The sequence below is a fragment of the Typopeltis vanoorti genome, chromosome 16 (assembly GCF_054136105.1).
Source record: "Typopeltis vanoorti isolate ZY-2024b chromosome 16, IOZ_Tvanoo_1.0, whole genome shotgun sequence".
Lineage (NCBI taxonomy): Eukaryota > Metazoa > Arthropoda > Arachnida > Uropygi > Thelyphonidae > Typopeltis > Typopeltis vanoorti.
Genome location: NC_143564.1, coordinates 71,106,036 through 71,128,296, shown reverse-complemented (window position 1 = coordinate 71,128,296; position 22,261 = coordinate 71,106,036). Strand labels below are relative to the sequence as shown.

Genomic DNA, 22,261 nt, shown 5'->3' with positions numbered 1-22,261 from the left:
CCACCCTCTGATGTTTGTCTATCAGCTAGCCTCCCATATCCATTCTCATTTGTTCCAAGTTATGTAATAGTTTTTCATGCAGTATTCTGTCAAATGCCTTTGCAAACTCCAGCAATATCATGGTGTAGCCATTTCCTTTATCTAATTCTGCTGTTGCCTTATTATAAAATGTGGATAAATTACTGAGGCAGGATCTACCTTTTACAAAGCCATCCTGTCCCCTACAAATGATCATATTGCTATCCACCCATTCCTGAATTTTACTTTTAACAAACTTTTCAAATACTTGAACCACCACTCCAGAGATACTAACTAGCCTGTAATTTGCTACTTCTGTCTTGGAGCAATCTTTATGTAATGGAACTATTTTACCCTCTTTCCACTCCCTTGGAATTGGCAGAGCTGAGATTTAGATTAAACAACTTTGTCAGAGACACTGCCAGTTCATTTGTAATTCTCATAGCATGTGAACAGACATAGCATCCAGCCCATAGATGTACTCACATTGATATTTTTCAATATACTGAATACCTCCGGTTCATATACCTCAATGCTTACATCAGTCTCTGTCACCTCAGTAACTGCAAAGTCACTACTTGAATGATATACACATATACTCGTACACTTGAAAAGTGATCGCTTAGTAACTGCACTAATTCCTCTGCTTCTGTCATTTTCCTATCATCTGAATAAAGTCATCTTTCCATAATCATTCTTTCTCTTACTTGCTAGGTAGCAAAAAATCTCTTTTAGATTTACTTTGGTCTGCTTAGCTAATTTTCTCGCAAAATCTGATTTAGCATTCCTTACGATACTAGTTATCCTTCTTGCTTGTGCTTTATACTGCTTCTGCTTTATATTGCTAATCGCCCACTTAATCCCTACTTGGTTTATCCTCCTGACTCTGGGTATGCATTATGATACCACCTTGCTCAAACAATCCTTGACCACTTCCCATGCACTAATGACATTCATTCCATGTAGTTTCTTATGTCATGGCACTGCTCCAAGTTGCCTCCTAAGTTTGTCATAATCACCAGCTTTGTAGTTCCACATAAACACTTTCTTGCCTGAAATATCCACATGTTGAGCAACCCCCCCCCCCCCCGATCGGAGGTAGATTTACTACTGTAGTTATAGATGGATCTTCTTGCTGATGCCAATAATTTTTGGCCAAGTTAAGCTGACCAGTGCTAAAAACTCCTCTCTTTTATTTCTGATACCTTGGGCATTCATGTACATACATTTCAACATCCTTGGGCTCACAGTTACCCTTACATAATGTCATTACCCACCCATTCAGATTCAAAACCCAGGAAATTGTTCAGCTCTTCATAATCATTCCTGCACTCATACTTATCTATCCCAGTAGTGGCAAGACACATGCTTGATTGTTTCCTCCCTAATATTTCTAGTTTCTCTGGTTTTACACTTCAAACTCTCATCGAAACAACACTTTCTCCAAGCACCAACTCCAAAACCATTTACGTGCAGTCCATCAGGCATATACAGGTCATTATGTCCATCAAATTCACAATGCACATCTATAAACTGCACACATCATTCTCAATGACTCACTGGCAATGAGAAGATTGGGAGGACTTCCCAAAATTGAGGACGTTTAAGACAATCATTTTTGTTGAGGTTAGGGTTAGGACCGTGAATGTGTGCTTCACTACTTTCTTTATATAATCTTTCCAGAAGAAAATACCTTTTGTGTAGGATTTTGGCTTTATTCCAATGAATTCTATGTCTTGTTGAGTAGGCATTGCTAACTAAACCAGAGTATCAGACTCTTGAAGTAAAATATACTCTTGATGTTCCTCCAGATGAATCTGAGGAATGACCCGTCTACCTATAATAACAAAGGCTGCATAAAAAAGGGACCCTATAAACTTCAGGTTAGGAGAGAGGAAGATATTTGTCTTTTGTAGAGACAAAGAAGGAATTAAGTTTATAAATTAGATGGAAAGAAACTTGTAAGTCAGTCTGGTGAAGAAGTCTTGCAGTTTTCTCTGATATTCCTTTAACATATGGTATTGAAATTCTAGAAACTTCTTCTTCTTGAGGAAAATTAGGATGAAAGCCAGAATTATTAATTATTTCATTGAATAGTTTTGTAATATAACCATTAGAGATGAAAGTAGCATTGATAAATGACAATTCATTATTTAAAAGAGAATTAGTAGAACAAATCTTATGAACTCTATGATTATCACACCATATTTCTGACTGGAATGATGATGTGAAGCAGCATTAATGTATTTACCAGTATGAGTTGGTTTTCTATCTACTGAGAAATGTAGACTGCTATTAGGTTGATGCAGAATGAGAATGTCCAGAAAGGAAGAGAGTTGTTATCTTCTACTTCAAGTGTAAATTTAATTCTTGGGTTTGCTGAATTAATTTTCTCAAGAAATTCATATAGATCAGATGAGGAAGTGTTCCATACAACAAAAACATCATCCAAATGATTGGCTTAGGGGGGAAAAGCTATGAGAATATGTTTTTCAAAGTAGGGGAAATTGGAGATTCCATAACAGTTCCTTCTATCAGCCTGTATAATTTGTTTTGATAACTGAAATATCCTGAATTAATGACAAAATCATAGAATTTTAAAAGATCAGGAGGAAAATCATTACTGATTGATTTGATTTGATTGTATCATCCAGAGGGAAGAGTGAAACTATATCAAAACTAATTAAAAGATCTATGGGTTGAAATCTTTTATTCTTGAAATCTTCAAGATTTTTAATGAAAGAAGCAGAATTTCCTCTAAGAACAGAGAGAAGATTTGACTGATGTCTTGAGAGTTGATAGGTCAGACAACCTATACAATTCACAGCAGGTCTCAATGGAACATTTTCTTTATGTAACTTGGGAAGACCATAAAATTGGGAGATAAAGCATGATGAACTCTTAACTTTTAGATGGGTTCTTCATCCCAGGATGAACTTCACCCAAGAGATTATTAAGTTTGTTGATCTGTGATTGAGTTGAATATCTATAAGTGGTATGATCACAAAGTAAAAGCAAAGTATGATAGATACGGCACAAATGTTGGATAGTGATTGGTATGATGTTTAGGGTCTCCCTCGATGAGTCTAAGGACTCCATGAAGTAGCCCATAATAATAATAATAAAGTTTTCTAAAGTAGTTATTTTTATCAAGAAGAACCACTGCACGAGCTTTGTCAGCTTCAGTAATCATATTTTGATAAACTGTTGTGAGGAGGTACTGATTTAAACAGAACATATGCTGCTTGAAAATGAATTTTACTAGTCAAGGAACACTGAGAGGTTGTTGAAGGCCTTTTCAATACTAAACATAAAGCCCATAACAAGAATGGTTTTTGAAGCTACAGCATAATCAACTCTTTCAAAATGAGAATCTTCCTTTAGTGACCAAACATGCTATTTTTTTAATGCCACTTCAGGCTTCCAGTAAGCAAGGTGTGGCCTCACACCAGCATGTGGAAATGGGTATCCATTAAGTTAGGACAATAATACTATACCACATCAATACTATACTATATCAGTAGATTTTAGATTGCAGATGATTTGCATTGCCAGTGTATAATTGCCATCCTCTTACTGGAAGCCTGAAGAAATCTGAAAAAGTATTTGTTCACTAGAGCAAGGTTCCCAGATTATCTAGCCCTTTGTCTACAGTACTAATGTTCTATAAGAATACACTTTTGTGGTAGGATTATCATAAAAAACAATGAATCTATCATTAATTGCAACAACACTGTTTTAAAATTAATGCTACATATGCTCCATAGTAGAAATTCTATTCCACGGACCCTTATACGTGGAGTATGTGGAAATTATAATGCTTTTTTTTTTTTTAATCTTTGCATAATTTATCAATTATCTAACATTAAGAATATCAGTTACAAAGAAAGCCATAGATGACTGTAGATGATTAAATCTGAAAATTAGTTACTTTAGTATGGCATATTTGAAAATAAAATGGCTTCTTTTTAAAAGGAAAATTTGAAAGTTTGAATATTTTTAAATTAAACAAAAAGAATATTACTTGATAGGCAACAGGAAGTACCACATGGAGGAAAACTGCAATATAGTCACCAGCTGTTGCATTTTCCTATCAAACAAGATGAAATTATTACATTACAATTACATATTACAAGTATACAACATTGATTATAAAAATTCAGGAGAATGTATTCATATACAACGGTGATTTGCAAACTGAAAACTGCACTAAGGAGAAAGTATTGTGAAATTTCAGAAGAGAAGAAAAGAGAAGAGAGATGAGATAGTGAAATGAAATTTGTTATACTGGGGTATACCAAAGCAATGAGATGAGTGTGTTATGTCTGCTATAACTCATAACACAGTGTATAAATAACACTAGAAGAGGGGAAAAAATATTGAAAACTTAATAAAATTTTGTTGGATTTCTGACTTCAGCAAAAATTATAACTGTGGTAAAAGACACATAGCTGAAATGAAACAATTCAAACTGTTTCTACAATTTAACTAAGTATTAACCATTTAAGTGTTAACAAATTTAACAATTTACATTTCTGATCTGAAGATGCTAGTTAAAAATCCAGTGAAATATTAATAAGTTCAATTAATCATTTATTTTCTTCTGGTATTGTTTATACCATGAAGTACTGTTATGAATAATCATCAACACCTAAGCCTATCTATATTATTATTATTCACAACTGACCTCCATGGAGTTAAAGGATTCATCACAGGAGGTCTATACTCTCCCATGCAAAAAGATCATCAAATTATCATGATTATTACATATGGCATCTCCATGGAGTCCAGAGACTCATTGTGGGAGACCCTCACTAGCTTTTATACACACAAAACCTATCATACCTCTCCTTGAACTCATTCACTATCAGGGCATTCACAACTAATTCAATCCACTCATTCACCACTCTAAACACAAAAAATATAGTCTGCATACTCTATCTTACTAACCACAGGAGAATATATTCATATATTCTTCTGTGGCTAAACAATTTCCATGGATGATCCATAGTTTCCTATCATGACTCCTTTTTTTTTTTTGCCTATCAACTGCCTATGTAGCTTAATATATCTCTTAATGATTTGTGACTAAATAGATAATAATGTCGGCCTAGTCGGCCAAGTAGTTAGAGTATCCACTCTCCAGTCAAAATGCTGCAGATTCAAATCCTGCCGTGGGCATGGATGTTTGTGATTGTCTGTGAAAACAGTGAAAATACTAGTGGTGGGCAGTAGACGACTTTAGTGTAGATGATGTGGTTCACTGTAGTTGGTGCATTGAGTGGTGGAGATGGAGAGTTCTACTCATCGAGGGAGTAGGTGTCCTCCCTTGATGAGTCATCAGACTCCCTGCAGGTGCCATGTAATAATAATAATAATAATAATAATAATAACTAAACTTTGTAACCCACACATCTTCAACCTATCATCATAGGGAGTATTCCACAGACTTGATATCAGCTTGGTCACTCATATCTGAATCCTCTTTACCACCTCCTGATTCCCAAGCACTACTGTGCACTGATTCCCAAGAAACCCACATGTGGGTTTCTTGGGAATCAGTGCATGCACAGTAGTCAAGATGTTGTTAGCATGTTTTTCAACATCCAAGTAATCCTTTTAGCTCTTTTATCAACTTCTGCAATATGTCCTCTAAACTTAACTCTCTGTCCACCATTATCCCCAAAGTCCTTAGCCTCATCAGTTTTCCTGTATCATCAATGTGATACACAATATGGAAGTTATGAAAGGAAGCTGTGAGCAAGAAAGTGAGGAGTGGTTGAACTATGAAATGCACTGCCTGGTGAGAGCAAGAATGGTCAATAAGTTCAAGGAGTGGTATGATAGATTTTGTGTTTCCTTTCCTAGGAAGGACCTCCCAGAATGAGTCCTTTGACTGCATGGAGGCCTGAATAATAATAATAATTATTATTATTATTATTATTATCCTTTGCTCACAATGCCAATTTTTTTGGTATTGTGAGCAAAGGATAATACAGGATATCAACATGACATTTATCAACTATTCCCTTCCCAGTTTTGCATCATTAGCAAATAATTGAATTACCCTCTTTAAACCTTTCCCTATATCATTTATATATATATTAAAGGTTAGTGGCCTTATTACAGAACCCTTAGGTCCTCCATTAGGCACCCTCATTCTCCTAGATTCTCTCCATAATATACTACTCTTTGGTGTTTGTCTGTCAACCCCCCCCCCCCCCATCTATGCTTCTAGCTTCATATTCATTGCAATATGTAATGGATATGAAGTAACAGTTTTGTAATAGTTTTCCATATGATATTTTGTCAGATGCCTTTACAAAGTCCAGCAGTATCATAGTATAACCATTTCCTTTATGCAATTCTGCTGTCGCTTTATTATAAAATGCAAATATACTAAGAGAGGACCTACCCTTTAGAAACCGTGCTGTCCACTATTATTATTATTATTATTATTATTAGCATTTAACCTCTATGAAGATGGCGACTCATCGTGAGAGGTGCTGTGCCTTAAACTGATTCAATGCATCTACATCCACAACATACTCAGGCAATGCATTCCACTCACAAACCACTTTCCATGCAAAGACCCTACTCCTCACACTCTCCTTATACAATTTCCAGTGATTACTTCTTGTTCTAACCCCCCCCCTTCTTCCATTCTATGAAAAATCTATTCCATGTCTACATGATAACAACCCCTGACTACCTTATATGTCTCAATCATATCCCCACCACCTCTTCCTTCTATTCACAAGGCTCTGCAACTTACATTCTCTCAATCTGTCCTCATACTCCACATTCCAAAGACCACTAACCACCTTTGTGAATCTTCTCTGGACCCTTTCCAAAATATCCTCGTTACTATGAAAACCAGGTGACCAAATCTGTGCACAATAATCCATATGAGGCCTGATCAAGGCCTTATAAAATGGCTTTATGAAGTAATAACCTCTCTATTTCTGCATGTCAGAGTCCTCCGCATCATTGCCATTATCGATGTGATGTCTTCACAACTTGTGTAATATGGACCCTGAATTTTAGATCCTTGTCCACAATTACTCCTAGATCTCTCATAATAAATAAGATTGACATCAATTTTATTTATTTCCTCAAATACCTTTTGCTCACTCACAATTAAACCATCCCCTTCTATATTCTCTACAGTTAAGTTCCTCATGATTTCACCCTGATCAGGATGAAACACCCTTATAAATTGATCACCAATACCTTAACAACATCTTCTGCAGCAGCAGTTACCATTCTACCACTTTCATCCATTTACTTCATCTTACCATGATCATTCTTCCTTCTACTTGCCACATATTTAAAAAAAACTCTTGGGTTTTTCTTTGCCTGATTTGCCAATTTCTGCTCATACTCTACTTTTGTTTTCATTACTAACTGAGTCACTCTTCTGACTTGTAATTTATACTCTTCATGTGAACTGATTATTACTATTATTCATCTTGTACTTCTTCTTCCAAAGTATTTTCTTTTTCCAGATTTCATGCTTAAGCTTCACATTCATCTGTTTTACACCTACCTTATTCAGCCTTTTGGCCTTCAGAATGCTGTTATGTATTTCTTTGTCAGTTCCCATGCAGCATTTATTTCCTTACTGCTCAACTCCTCATTCCATGTTATAGCTCCAAGTTGTCTCCTAAGCTTGTCATAATTACTAGCCTTATAATTCCATATATATCCTTTCCTCACAAAAGTCTGCATATGACTAGCTACAACACAAGTGATTACTTCATGATCACTTTCACAACTGGAGGAAAGTGTGAAACCCTTTCACAATCACATCCTCTGATGAAATGATTAGATCATTATTCCCAAATGCTATCTATCTCTTCATTCCAATCTATACTGCCATAATTACCCATAATAATTACCCTACCTTTGTTCACTAATCCATATTGTTTATACATTTCTTCATCACCACCCTTCACATTCCCAGGCCTATAACAACATCCAACTATAGATCATAATGCAATATAAAATTTCTTATCACTAAGTTTTTGCAATTCTAATAATTTACCTTTTCCATGGCAATATTTATGTAGTATTTTGATCTCTTAGTACATTGAACAGCACTATGGTGTAAACTAATAATTAAAAATCTGTCAAAATAAAAAAAACATTAATAAAACATATTATATTAAATTTTTATATTATTTATATATACTTTTAATTTACTATTATTAGTAGAAATCAGGTATCACCACTTGCAATAAATTAATATTGTAGCTGCTGGATAAAATCATGAATCAGATGTACAGCACTTTTAAAGTAATCACAGTAAAAGCAATGCTATCCTTGATGGGCTCAGGTCTCTTCGTGCAAAGATGAAACAATAGTAATATGATGAAATTACCAAATATATAAATTAATTCAGAAGAAAATTGTTTCCAGGAAACTAGTAATGAAATCTTTGCTGTACTATCATCCCTATACATCACTTAAGGACATCATCGGGAATGATAATCTATATGAAATACTGGCAGACATTTACAATGCCGAGCATAGTTAACCATATTTACAGTTGCCTATTTCAATTTCAAAAAAAAGGGTAAAAATAAAATATCTTCCACATTTATAAATGTTTTCATACATTTATATACTGTTGCTTCAATACCTAACCATATTGCTTTAATTAGGGATACCACCCACCACTTTTTTTTACACTAGTTACTATATTTGTGTATTCTACAGTAATCAATTCCAAACTTAAACAGTAAACAATAATAATGATAAAACATGTCATGTGGATCATAATACCAACATAATAAATCATGATACTAAAATTATAAATCATAATATTAAAACGGTTTACTAAAAATAAGCTAACAATTCATTACTTGTGTTAGCCTACACAATCAAAAAAAAAAAAAAAAGTACACATATGTGCAGCGAGGATAAGGTGTCACCTATCATTCATCATGTAAACCTTTTTATGATACTAAATGTTACCAGAGCAATGTGAGGAGAAAGCAATGCAGTTTGTGAATGTATGTGATGATTTTGAGAGATAGATGGAATTATATAAGCTGATGGGCTACATTTAAATGGTTTTGATGTGAGTCAGTTGGAGAGGTTGTTGCTATGGCATGCACGCACGCACACACAGAGAGAGAGAGAGGGAGGGAGGGAGAGAGAGAGTCAGGATAGACAAGGAGACACTGCATTAGAGAGAGGTGGATATTGGAAGCAGTAGTGAATGTGTATATGTGAGCAGACAACAAAGGAAGGGGATGGTCTAGGATGGAAAAGTAGTACTTGGATATAGGGATGATAGCAAGGAATGGCAAAGGGCAGGAATGAAGGTGTCATATCTAAGAAGTAATGTTAGCAGAACTTGTTATATACCCAGAAATGAACTACTATGTTTGTTTACAAATGCCATGATACCAGAACTAAAGGGAATGAAATTATTGCACTGATTGAGTATGTTTACTCAAAAATTATGATAATAAGTGAGACATGGTTGCTGGCATGATGATGATGATGATGTCCTGGAAGGAATAGAGACGGAAGGGTATAATGTTTTTCAAGAGGATGGAAAGGGAAGAGGTGTGCTGTTGATGATAGCAGAGGTGTTATGCCCATGCATGGTGGAGATGCAAGGAGGAAATTATGACAGTGGTTCTGAGGCAGTATTGTGTGAGATAGAGGTGGACAGGATGACATATTTAGTTGGATGCTGCTATAAACATGGCAAAATGAAGGACAGTTACAAGGCCAAAAAATAAAATAAGAAAAGTATAAGCAAATAAGAAAAGGATGATCACTATGAGCACTTTATTATCATAATATAGACTGGAAGAATGAATTTCTTGACTTTTAGAGAGACTATCTAAGACAGTTCATAACAGAGAGCACATAATAGTATAATCTCATTAAAGGATGTTATTATAAATAGGGTATTGAATTTTCCTCCAGCTAATAAAATGAAAATGAGATGATTACTTGCATGATACATAAGAGAATTTCTCTAAAGAAAGATTATATGCGAAACTACAAACCTTGGAATGTGCCATCATGGTTGGGGTGTTACCTGGTTAAATAAAGATACTGCTGTTTTAATCTGAGAATGGGGAAAAACACTGAAAAATCAGGTACCGGAACAAACTCCTACTTTTTAAATAACAAAACCTGTGGTGTGATCATAATTAAAAGAAACATACGTATTAACCACAGTGAAAATTATTTAATGTAAATATTTATCCTAAGTATCTTAGGACATCATCAGTACAGCAGTTTAAACAATAATAGGAATAACATACAGTTAGGGTGCATGATTACAATAGAATCTCATTAAATGTGCGTAACGTGTTACAGAAGTTAAAAAAAAAAAAAATTATTTTACACAATTTTATATGACAATTTCCCATACTTTAGGAATAGTAAGAATGTCATTGTGGTTTAAATTTGGTCTGTGTAGTAGGGCTTCAGAACTGATGATGTCCTAAGATACTTAGGATGAAATATTTACATTAAATAATTTTCACTGTGGTTAATACATGTGTTTCTTTTAATTATAATTCAAAATGGGCTCCATCATAAGAAGAAGTATCAACGAAAAAGAAGTGAAGCTGTCAGAAAAGTTAAAGAAGTAGAACTTGGTAAATGGTGTGTTACCAAAGCAAAGAAGAAAAAAAAAGGGGAGATTCTTTCAAATAACACTACACAATGTTATATTCTGGTAATAATGAACAAGAAAAGGAAGGAGTAGTTAAAGTGTTCATAAACATAAGTGTAATCTTCCTGAATAATAAACAGTATCAAGCAGAGTAATATTGGCAAACATTCAAAATGTGGAACTGGACAATGAGATTTAATTTTGCCTATGGTCCTTCAAGAGTCAAAGTGGAAAATAGCAGTATGTGTGAAGATATTGAAGAAACACTGTTTGGTGTGAAGTTGAGATCAACAAAATAGTATATCTAATAGAATGCTTTTATAAGCTAGGGAATGTAGAGAGTATTGATTGTGAAATATTTAGACAAATCAGTTGGGCAACTAAAAAGAAGATGAATGAAGAAGATGAACTAATGGTAGAATTTAATTAGAGGAATGGATATTGGAAAGAAGAGATAGTGTATAGTAACAAAGAGAGTGAATTTGTTGAGATTCTGTGGGATAACTATCTAAAGAAACACGAGATTTATCGGTGTTAGATTTCATGATATCCTGGTTGTGAATGAGGTATACACTACCACTTGTTAGTGAAAGTAATCACGAGGTATTGGTTTGGAAGGTAGTCCAAGAAAAAGTTGTTATCAAGAAGGTCTATATGTGGACCTATAAGATGGGTGATTATGAGAAGCTCCACAGTCAACTAGCATCAATACATTGGAATGATGAATTGTGTAGAAAATATGTTGATAGTGCATGGGAAATAATATGGCATTATCGAACACAGGCAATGCATAACCAAGAATTAAGCGATTAAATAGAGTAGGAGTGAGATGGACGAATGATAAAATCAAGTAAGCAGTTCTACAAAAGAAGTTGTTATGGAAGTAGTATAAGACAGTTTGCAGTGAAGAGATGAATGAAGAATATAGAGCACGAGTCAAAAACATGACAAGCATGGTACTTTTTGGTAAAAGTGAATATGAAAGTACATTGGCCAGTCAGGTCAAAGATAATCCAAGGATATTTGATATTTTTCTGCTATGTAGTAACTATTATTATTATTATTACCTTTCTGGTAGTTCTTGATCACTGCTTCTCATCCTGTGCTTGCGGTATTGTGGGTGTTTTGTCGGGGAGGGGGGGGGGTTCTTTGCCAGCCTAATTGACCGAGGGATTAGCATATTCTCTCTCCAGCCAAAAGGCTGCAGGTTTGAATCCTGCCATGGGCATGGAGCTTTGTGATTGTCTGTGGAAATACTAGTGGTGGTGGTGGGTAGTAGATGCAGCTAGTTGCAGTTGGTGGAGAGTTGTAGAGTAGGTGCCTTCCCTCGATGAGTCTTTGAACTCCCTGGAGGTGTTATGTAATAATAATAATAATAATTATTATTATTATTATTATTATTAAGAGAGGCCTCCAGGAAGTCAGGGACTCGATGAGGGTGGCCAAATACTATATGCACCAGCAATCATACTTATTCTTTCATTCATTCACACTGCTTGCACACACAACATTCAATGGCAATCCATTCCAATCACTCACCACATTATGAGAGAAAAATCTAGCCCATGCACCCCCTTCTTAGTGGCATTCATTCCCAGCTTTCAGAATGCCCTCTTATCCTTTCTCCATTCTCCATCATCCATAAAATGAAAAATTTCATCGACATCCACAACGCTGATATAATTTTTAATACTCTCCTTTGTATTCTCACCACTGTATCAGAATCACAATGGAAACCAGGAGACCAAACCTGCACACAACAGTCCAAGTGAGGTCTTATCAAGGCCTTGTAAACAGGCAAAATGACATACTTATCTTTACATGTGAAAGTTCATTTCAGCATTGCAATTATCTTTTGAGTTGTATTTGCAATCTTTGCTACATGGCCCCTGAGTTTGAACTTGCTTTTGAACTAACACTCCAAGATTGATAGCCTGATCAGTTTCTTCTAGCATAATCCCATTAATATAATACAACATTGGATATCTAATCACACCCACATGCATGACTTTGCATTTACTGACATTGAACTAACATCCATTTTCCCATGCCTACATTCCTACCTATTCAAATCATTCTGTGAGTACTGCATATCAGCAGCATTCCTGATTACCCTACCTATCTTTGCATCATCAGCAAATATAGGTAGGGTAATAGGTAGGGTAAAGCTGTATGTCATCTGTCAAATCCATCAGAATATCATTAATGTACAGATTGAATAGCAGTGGACCAATGACCGTTCCTTGTGGTACACCACTAGTTACCTTAAATCTTGCAGACTCACATTCCCTGTATACTATTTTTTGATATTTCAGTCAGCCATATTCTCCAATTTATGCAAGTCTATTATGCTGTATTCTGTCAAAAGTCTTAGCAAATTCCAGAAGTATCATGGTGTATCCATTCCTCTTATTTAGTTCAATGGTAACATTGTTATAGAATGTGAGAAAGTTGCTAAAAGATGACCTTCCCTTAGTGAACCCACACTGTTCATTGCAAAGTAGAGATTCTCTGTCAACCCATTTCTGAATGTGACCCTAACTAATTTTTTCCAAAATCTCCACCACCAGCCTGAGATACTGATTGGTTGATAGTTGGACACATCAGTTTTTGCACTGGGATTACCATACATTCTTTCCACTCCTGTGGAAACTTCCATGTTCTGAGACTCAAATTATATAGCTGGGTCAAAGGAATAGCCAGATTAGCTGAACACTCTTTTAGCACACATTCTGATATCACATCAGTCCCTATTGCAGACTTCTTATTCAGTTTATGCAACTCTAATACCTCCTCTTCATACACTTGAATTTCTTCACCCAGTGAAGAGATAGCAGTGAACTCAATGTTGCATACACAAGGTTGTTAGCTTTCAGCAAAATGGGCACTCATTTAGTTGAACAACCTCTTCTGCATCTGTCACCCTCATACCATTTGCATTCAGAAGAGTCATTCTTTCATATTCATTCTTTCTTTGAATTGCAGGATATCAAATAGAATTCTTGTGGGTTGTCTTTAACTTGCAGAGCCAGTTTCTTTTCATACTCAGATTTAGCTTTCTGTACAACAGTTGTGATTATTCTAGTCTGCTGCTTATAATTTTGATAACGGACATCATCCTTATGCACACAGTATTGCTTCCACATCATCCGTTTCTTACAAATTGCTTGCTTAATAAGATTTCATATCCATTTGACTCCTACCATCTTTATTCCCTGAACTCTTAGGACACATTCTGATATTGCATCATTTAAGTATTTTTAAATGCTTTCCATGCACTGTCAATATTCTTTCCATTCAGCAACCAATAACACTGCACTGAGTATACTCCTCAGTTGGTCATAATTTCCTGCTTTGAACATTTTCAGAATGGAACATTCATAAATTTAGCACTTCCTAAGTGAGTACCACATGATCACTGTCATGAACTGGGGGCAGAATAGTTATGTCTTTAACTGAAATGCCCTCTGACACTATAATCAAATGTAACACTCTTTGACCTCGAGTTCCATCTGTCACATGCTGCCTGCAGACATTGTCTCACAACAGCTCAATAAATTCAGTTTCATTCTTCTCATAAGATTTTACTGCTACCTAATCAATATTTGGATAATTAAAGTCTCACATTATGATTACTCTTTTTGCACCCATTATCTCTATTTGGTGATGCATTTCATCACTAGCAACCAATCCACCAGGTATATGACAACATCCACTATGAAATTGATCTTGTTAGTTTCCACCTCACACCAGATGGCTTCAAATCCACTGCCACATGAAATACTGTTACTAGTATTACAATCATAAGTCTCAACCCTAACTGGATTCCAGTCATCTGATATCATTAGCAGCACCCCCTCCCCACTTCTCCTATCTTGTCAATCCTTTCTAAAAATACTGTACCCTTTACACTCAATACCAGTTAGTATGTCTGATTCTGATAGGCAGGTTTCACTAATGCTTACAATCTGAGGTCCCAACATATTAAGCAAGAGGAAAAATAATTATGGCAGGTTGACACTGGTTATGACATCAAAGTAATACCCATAGGAAATGATATAGTGTAATTATTTAATGAACACCTCATTAATGTATATCGTAGTGGTGCGAATGATGCTGTGCAACATGTAGAAGGGAGGCAATAATTAGGAGAATTAAAGGTGAAAGAATCAGAGGTGTATCAAGTGTTGATTGGGTCAGATGTTAATAAGGCAGTGGGGATTGATGACATATTACCATGTATTTTTAAAAAATGTGCAAAAGAGTTAGCCATATCCTTGTCCTGGTTATTTAATGAAAGTCTTGCAGTGGGAAAGATTCCTAAGGAGTGGAAAGAAGGCAAAATAGTACCACTCCACAAACATGGTTTGGGAACAGAAGTTTCAATTATAGATGGGTCTGTATATCTGTAGCTGTGATCAAAGTGTTAGGAAAATGGTTAGAAATAGAATACAGAATTGTGTTGATCAACATAAGATTCTCTATGATGGTCAGCATGGCTTTGTGAAGGGTAGATCTTGTTTCAGCAATTTGCTTATATGAGATACAGGATCTTGGAGTGATGGTAGACAGCAGACTGAAGTTCTGAGGGCACATCACAAGTGTTGAAAAGAGTGCACATCATATTGCTGCTATGAATAAAAAGTACACTGAGATGTAGGGATAAGGAAGTTGTGGTTCCTCTATATAATGATTTTATGATAAGGTGACGAATGTATTGGATAAGGAAGAATCGTATACAGTGATATTCTTGGACTTTGCAAAAGCATTTGATAGATTACCACATGAGAGGTTGGTGTACAAGCTATAGAGAATAGGACAGATAGTATATCAGTTATATGAATCAGAGATTGGATCTCTGAAAGATACCAGCAAGTTGTGTATGATGAAGCCATGTCTCAAAAACGGAAAGTGACCAGTGGCGTTACCTCAGGGTTCTGTTCTTGGGTCCCCTACTGTTTAACTTATTTGTTAATGATAATTCTTGTGGATTGACTGGGGATCTTCAAATGTTTATCGATGATGCAAAGTTAGGTAGAATTATCAGGAGTAGTGCTGATGTTAATTCTCTACAGGAAGATTTAAATAGACTTTTAGAGTGGACAAATGAGTGGGGTTAAAGTTTTAATATTAATAAATGGAAGGTGTTACATGTTTGGATGCAGAGATATAAGGCTACATACTGTATTGGTGGAGCTGTATTTCAGGAAGTGGATGAGATTCAGGATCTTGGAGTGATTGTAGACAGTAGACTGAAGTTCTGAGGGCGCATCGCAAGTGTTGCAAAGACTGCACAACGTATTGCTGCTATGATAAAAAGTACACCGAGATGTAGGGATAAGGAAGTTGTGGTACCTCTATATAATGCATTAGTCAGATCACATATGAACTATTGTGCACAGATTTGGTCACCTAGTGTTCATTGTGACGTGGAAACACTGGAGAGGGTCCAAAGATGAATAACTAAAGTGATATCAGGACTCTGGAATGTTATTTATGAAAAGCATTTGAGAGAATGCGGGTTAACAACACTGGTATTTTCTTTGATGGACAGCATGGATTTGTTAAGGAAGATCATATTTTAGTAATCTATTTACTTATTACAATAAGGTGACAGCTGCATTGTTTGAGGGAGATGGATACACAGTGGTACATTTAGATTTTGCAAAGCCTTCTGATAGATTATCTCATTTGATAGCCAAACTAGAGCAGATGGGGTTTGGGCATTAGACTAGTACACTGGATTGGATAATGGCTGTCTGATAGTTATCAAGAAGTTATGTATGGGGGAGCAACATCCAAGAAGAGGAAAGTCACTAGTGGTGTGCATCAGGGATTTGTTTTATGGCCACTGCTATTTAACCTGTATATTAAAGATATCAGGTTAGATTAGAATGGGGATATTCAATTGTTTGCAGATGATGTTATGATGGGAAGAACTATGAGAAGTAGAGCAGATGATGTGGCCTTACAAGAAGACTTAAATATACTGAGTGAATGAACAAGGAGTGGGGACACCAGTTAAATGTTGCAAAATTATTATTAGTAGTAGTAGTAGTAGAAGCAGTAGTTTCCATGGAGTCAATGACTCATCACAGGCGATCCTCCATCACAGACACTTCATCATATCATGACTTGAATGCATTCACTTTCTCCACCTTCACTACACTTCCAGGCATTCCAACCACAACACAACTCTCCATACAAAAAAAAAAGAAAAAAAAAAGCCTACTCCTTAATCTCTTGCTCACATCCTCCTTATACAGCTTCCAAGGATGGCTTCTTTTACTTTCCTTGTCTTCAACCATTCTTCAAAAAATCTGATTCATATTAATCCAGTAATAACCTATTACCAACTTATATGTCTTGATCATCTCTTCCCCTCATCCTTCTATTCACCACATGATGCAATTTGCATTCCCTCAATCTGCCTTCGTATTTTACATTTCAGAGAGCAGAAACCACCTTAGTCAATTGTCTCTGAGCCCATTCCAACACCTCTTCATCCTTTTAAAAGCCTGGTAACGAAATCAAAACATAGTAATCCATATACGGTCTGATAAAAGACTTATACAAAGGAATAATAATAACATCCTTACTCCTACATGGTGGTGTTTTCTCTGCATCATTCTCATAATGTGCTATGCTGTCTTCGCAATTTTAACAAAATGACCCCAAAATTTCAGGTCCTTATCCACCAACATTCCTAGATCCCTTATCTCCTCTACCTCCTCTAAGATATCCCAACCAATCTTATACTCTACATCCCATCTGTGCTTCTCAAACTTTACACTTTGCCACATTGAACTGGTAACCCCATTCATTTGTTCATTCAGAAAGTCTATTCAAATCACCTTGCAAAACTACAGCATCCACTGTGCTCCTTACAGTTCTTCCCAACTTTGCATCATCTGCAAATAACTGTATATCACCATTCGAGCCTTTCCTAATATCATTTACATACAAATTAAACAGCACTGGATCCAAAACAGACACCTGGGGCACACAACTGGTGACCTTCTTCCTCTTCTATAATATCATTCACCAATATTGACCTCTGGAATGTCGAGTATGAGGAAAGATTGAGAAGATGTAATTTGCAGAGTCTGGTGGACAGGAGGAAGAGTGGGGGGGGATATGATTGAGACCTGCAAGTTGGTAATGCTGGAGAAGTTCTACAGAAAATAGTAGGAGATCGGGGGAGAACCAGAGGTCATCCCTGGAAACTGTATAAAGAGAGTGTGAGTAGGGGAGTGAGGGGGAGATTTTTTTTCGCGCAGAGTTGTGAATGATTGGAATGCCTTGCCTGAGAGTGTGGTGTCTGCAAGGAGGGAGTTTGAATGTGTTCAAGGCATGGTATGATGAGCTGTGCATGTGTGATAAAAGGACCTCCCAGATGAGTCTTTGACTCCATGAGGTCTTGGGATAATAATAATAATATACAACTTGCTGATAGCTATCAGACAGCCAATCTCCAACCCAATGCACTAATCTAGTATGCAGCTCAATTTGTTCCAGTTTAATTACCAGTTTGTCATGTGGCAATCTGTCAAATGCTTTAGCAAAATCAAAATATATACCAATGCGTATTTATCCCCTTTGTCCAATGCATCTTTGTACTTCATATGCAACCAGCTATCACCACTACTCATCTTATGCTGCCTCTATAATGCCTTCTTCTTCCAAATTGCATGCTTCACCTCTTCATTCATTGATTTCACACCCACCTAATTTTATCTCTTGACCATTGAAATTCATTCAGACATTGCCTCTGCCAGAAAGTTCCTGAACAGGTCTCAAGCAGCAATGATCTCTTTTTCTTCCAATTATTCATTCCATGGTATAGCTGCAAGCTGCCCACTGAGCTTGTCATAATCACTAGCCTTATAATTCCACATATATCCCTTTCTCACAAAAGTCTCATATGTTAGTGGCCACCACCCCTACCAACTGGAGGGAGATTTAACACCTCATTTACAATAACATCCTCTGATGATAATCAAATACAAGACCCTTGATTTTATACTGATAATTTTATACTAACATATCATAAGATCACTGGAGAGATGCTGAAACATGGTGGCAAAGTAGATGAACTATACTGGTTGTGTAATGTAGCATGGTATGAAAGCAAAGCACCAAAAGAATGGACAAGATCAATCCTAATGGTGATTCACAAAAAAAAGAAGCAAAATGGACTGCAAAAATTGCTCTAACAAGTCATGTGGGAAAAGTACTTATGAAGATATTAACAGAAAGAATAAGGAAACTAATAGAAGAAAATCTGAAAGATGAGCAAGCAGGATTTAGAAGAGGCAGAAATATGTGCACCAAATATCAATGTTAAGATTAACTATGGAGAAAGCTCTTTATAAAAATAAAAATGCTTATACCCATTTTGTTGATTTCAGAAAGCATTCAACAGTATTGATCAGAAAGTGGCATGGGTTGCACTCAATCTTATGACGTGGACTGGAATCTAATATGTCAATTGCAGATCATCAATGACAATGCAGAGGCAGCTGTGAGAAATTGTGGAAAAGAGGAAGATGGTTCTGGACAATGAGAGGCATGAGACAAGGAGATCCAATATCCCCAAGTCTTTTATTATGCTTCTGGAAAGAACAATGGAAGCATAAAGGATAATATAAGGGGAATTTCAATTCATGGTACAAAAATAAATACTTTACATTTCCAGATGACATAGTCATTATTGAAGAAGATGACAGTGCTCAGGTCAAGTAAGAAGGAAAGAGATATAAGTTGATAATGAACATCAAAATACAAAAAACAAATAAAAACAATATTTGTAGAGGGCTAGAAGAGATTATGAAGTTTTCACATACCTAGCGAGCAACATGACCCACGATTTAGACTAAAAAAGAGACAAGATTTTGGATAACAAGAGCAAAAGTAAACCTACAGACAATGGACAAGATATGGAAAAGTAAATCGGTGAACCTTCTCATACTGCTAAGACTGCTGGAAACATGCCTATTCACAAGCACTCACTATGGTTGTGAGACATGGGTAATGATCAAAGACTCTGTGAGACAAATACTGGCTTTTAAAAAAACATGTTATAGGAAGATTCTACAAATTGGATGGATACAAAAAGTACAAATGAAGAACTATATAGCAAAGTCAACTGCAAAGACTCATGTGTATGTGCTAGGAGAAATTCATGTTAGACGCTTAATGGAGTGAAATAGCACTAAGAAATGATTAAAAATGTTATTTAATGCTTCCAATATTTCTTCTCAATCACTGAGACATCGTCAGGGATTACAATATGAGACATGTAACACACACACACAAACACAAAGGCAACACAAATCTAAGTGAAACACATGGATGAAAGACTAGAGTCCTAACTAGGTGGGCACCTGTTGGCAGCCTAGGATGTAAACTGGGATCGCAAACTATTAACATTTCCCATATTTTGGGAAGTTTAATGCAGCCATATTATTTAGATTCGGTTGATTTTTGAGAGCAGCTCCAAAATTGCAGACCATGCTTTAGATACAGCTCCAGAAAGACTATTTTTGGAATTTGTAGCTGCTCTCAAAAAATCAACATAATCTAAATAATATAAATATAATATAAAATACATAATATAAATAGAATCAGAAAATAGAAAAAAAAAGTTCAATTTGGCTATTCAACTTCCATGTGAAATTATTAAGAGACAACTAGACAGTGGCTCTTTCTTTTCTCATAGAGCTCACTGATGTGAAAAACATAACTTTATGTTTTTAATGCCAATGATTTTATATTTTTTACTGGAGTCAGTAGGGTAATTTTCATCATGAAAAAAAGTGCTGTGTTACGGAATTGTTATGTAATGGAAGTTGAATGCTCAAGAGTATTGTGTGCACACATACAGCAAGGTTAATTTATGGGGAAGATGTTTTTACACCAGCTGAAACATTCAAAAAATCAACTTTGAAAACTACTAAGTATGTGCCTGGTACAGAATTTTTTTAAAATATAATTACCAAATAAGTATAAGTTTTTTTTTTTTTATATAATTTTAATTTTCACCTCAATTTTTGTGCATTTATACATGGGTTAATTATTTCCACTTTTGTTCCTTTTTCTAGTCATGATTGCACTCTATCCCAGCACATGCTAACACTAAAAATTAGGCAAGTGTATGAATACAAATATACAGCACATCCATGTTCAATAGTAAGGAAGGGGCATGGTGTCTGCCTTGCAGAAGATTGCTATTGGATGGCATGGAAGAAACATACACATGCTAAGTAAAATTTTTATTAACTTGATTTTTTTTTTTTTTTTTTTTGTATAAGTCTGAATAACTTGAAGTTTCTGCATAAGTCCAAACTTATGTAAGTAGGGGACCACCTGTATTTTTAGATTTTAATTAAGTACAGCTGAAATATACTGTCTGAAAACTGTGTATGCTAATTACTTTTTTTCTGTCTTTCTTCTCCAAAAGAAATGTGAATATCGAATAATAATGACAGTTTGGAAAATGTACTTTACAATAAGCCCATTATATGTACATTATGAAATGTACATTATACAATAAGGAAACCATGTATGAACATATATGGGGGTGAGAGAAAGAGGAGAGATACTGTGTTGTGTAAATTCTTTTTACAACAAGTCTCCAATAAGCAGGGTCATAATCTCACTCTAGATTATGTATGAAATACATAATCTAGAGTGAGATTATGTATTTCATAACCCAGGTATGAAAAATACTACACATTAAAGAGAAATAAATACTGTATTACAAAAAATGAATATTTACCTTCCATCATGTGTTGGATAATGGGCTGCATTTTCTGGATTTCCACTCATTATAACAAGAACTCTAAAAATTAAGTATTAATTATTTACACAAATTACTCCAGAATATAATATTTTCTCTAAAAATAATGTACACATACTTATCAAATATTGGAATAAATCACATAATTCATAAATAAATATTTATACAGAAACATCCACATAGCATTTCATTTACTCTTAGCTGTTTTCATGTTTACAGAACAAAAATATAATGATCTATTTATTTTTCTGCAATGAATGAAGACTATGTTTCTTAGATTCATGTATTCTTTTTTATACATACAATGAGTTACATCACACCTAATATATCAACAGGCCTTCTGAGAGATGAGAAGTTCATCCTTTAATCATGGGCATAGTGTCACAGTAATATAATGAGTGAGTGCCAACGCCTAAGCTTATTCACATCTAGATAACACAAATAGTTTAATGCTTGTGATTGTTTTTAAATGAAAAATTGATCCCAATTCACTTTTAAACATGGTTTAATTTTTTGGTTTGTAATAAAACTGTCCTTATACACATGATTTAGAAAGCAATTTTAAATTGCAAGCATGATATGCAGCATGATGAACTAATAATCCAAAAAAGGATAAAAATAGTCCAAAAGAATAATAGTCATAATCAGGTAAAAAAAATTTACACCCTAGTTTCATTATAGTAATTAAGTAGTATTGTATGTATATTTATGCCAATAAAATCCATCCAGACAGAGTCCAGAAATAACTTTCGTATGGACAGATGGCAAATGGATCTAACAGGTATTTATACACT

General features: G+C 35.3%; 1 protein-coding gene across 3 annotated transcripts in view; it reads right to left on the bottom strand.

The window, feature by feature from the left end:
• The window catches only part of LOC150098116 (polyamine deacetylase HDAC10-like), a 420,755-nt gene that overhangs the window by 89,934 nt on the left and 308,560 nt on the right, over window positions 1–22,261 (bottom strand). For all 3 annotated transcript variants that reach the window (XM_090406206.1, XM_090406205.1, XM_090406204.1), the window contains 3 exons: window positions 21,447–21,509; window positions 8,066–8,147; window positions 4,043–4,108 (listed from right to left, as the gene is read on the bottom strand). In XM_090406206.1, the coding sequence (XP_090262332.1) occupies window positions 4,043–4,108; window positions 8,066–8,147; window positions 21,447–21,509 (211 nt within the window). The remainder of the gene's footprint in view (window positions 1–4,042; window positions 4,109–8,065; window positions 8,148–21,446; window positions 21,510–22,261) is intronic.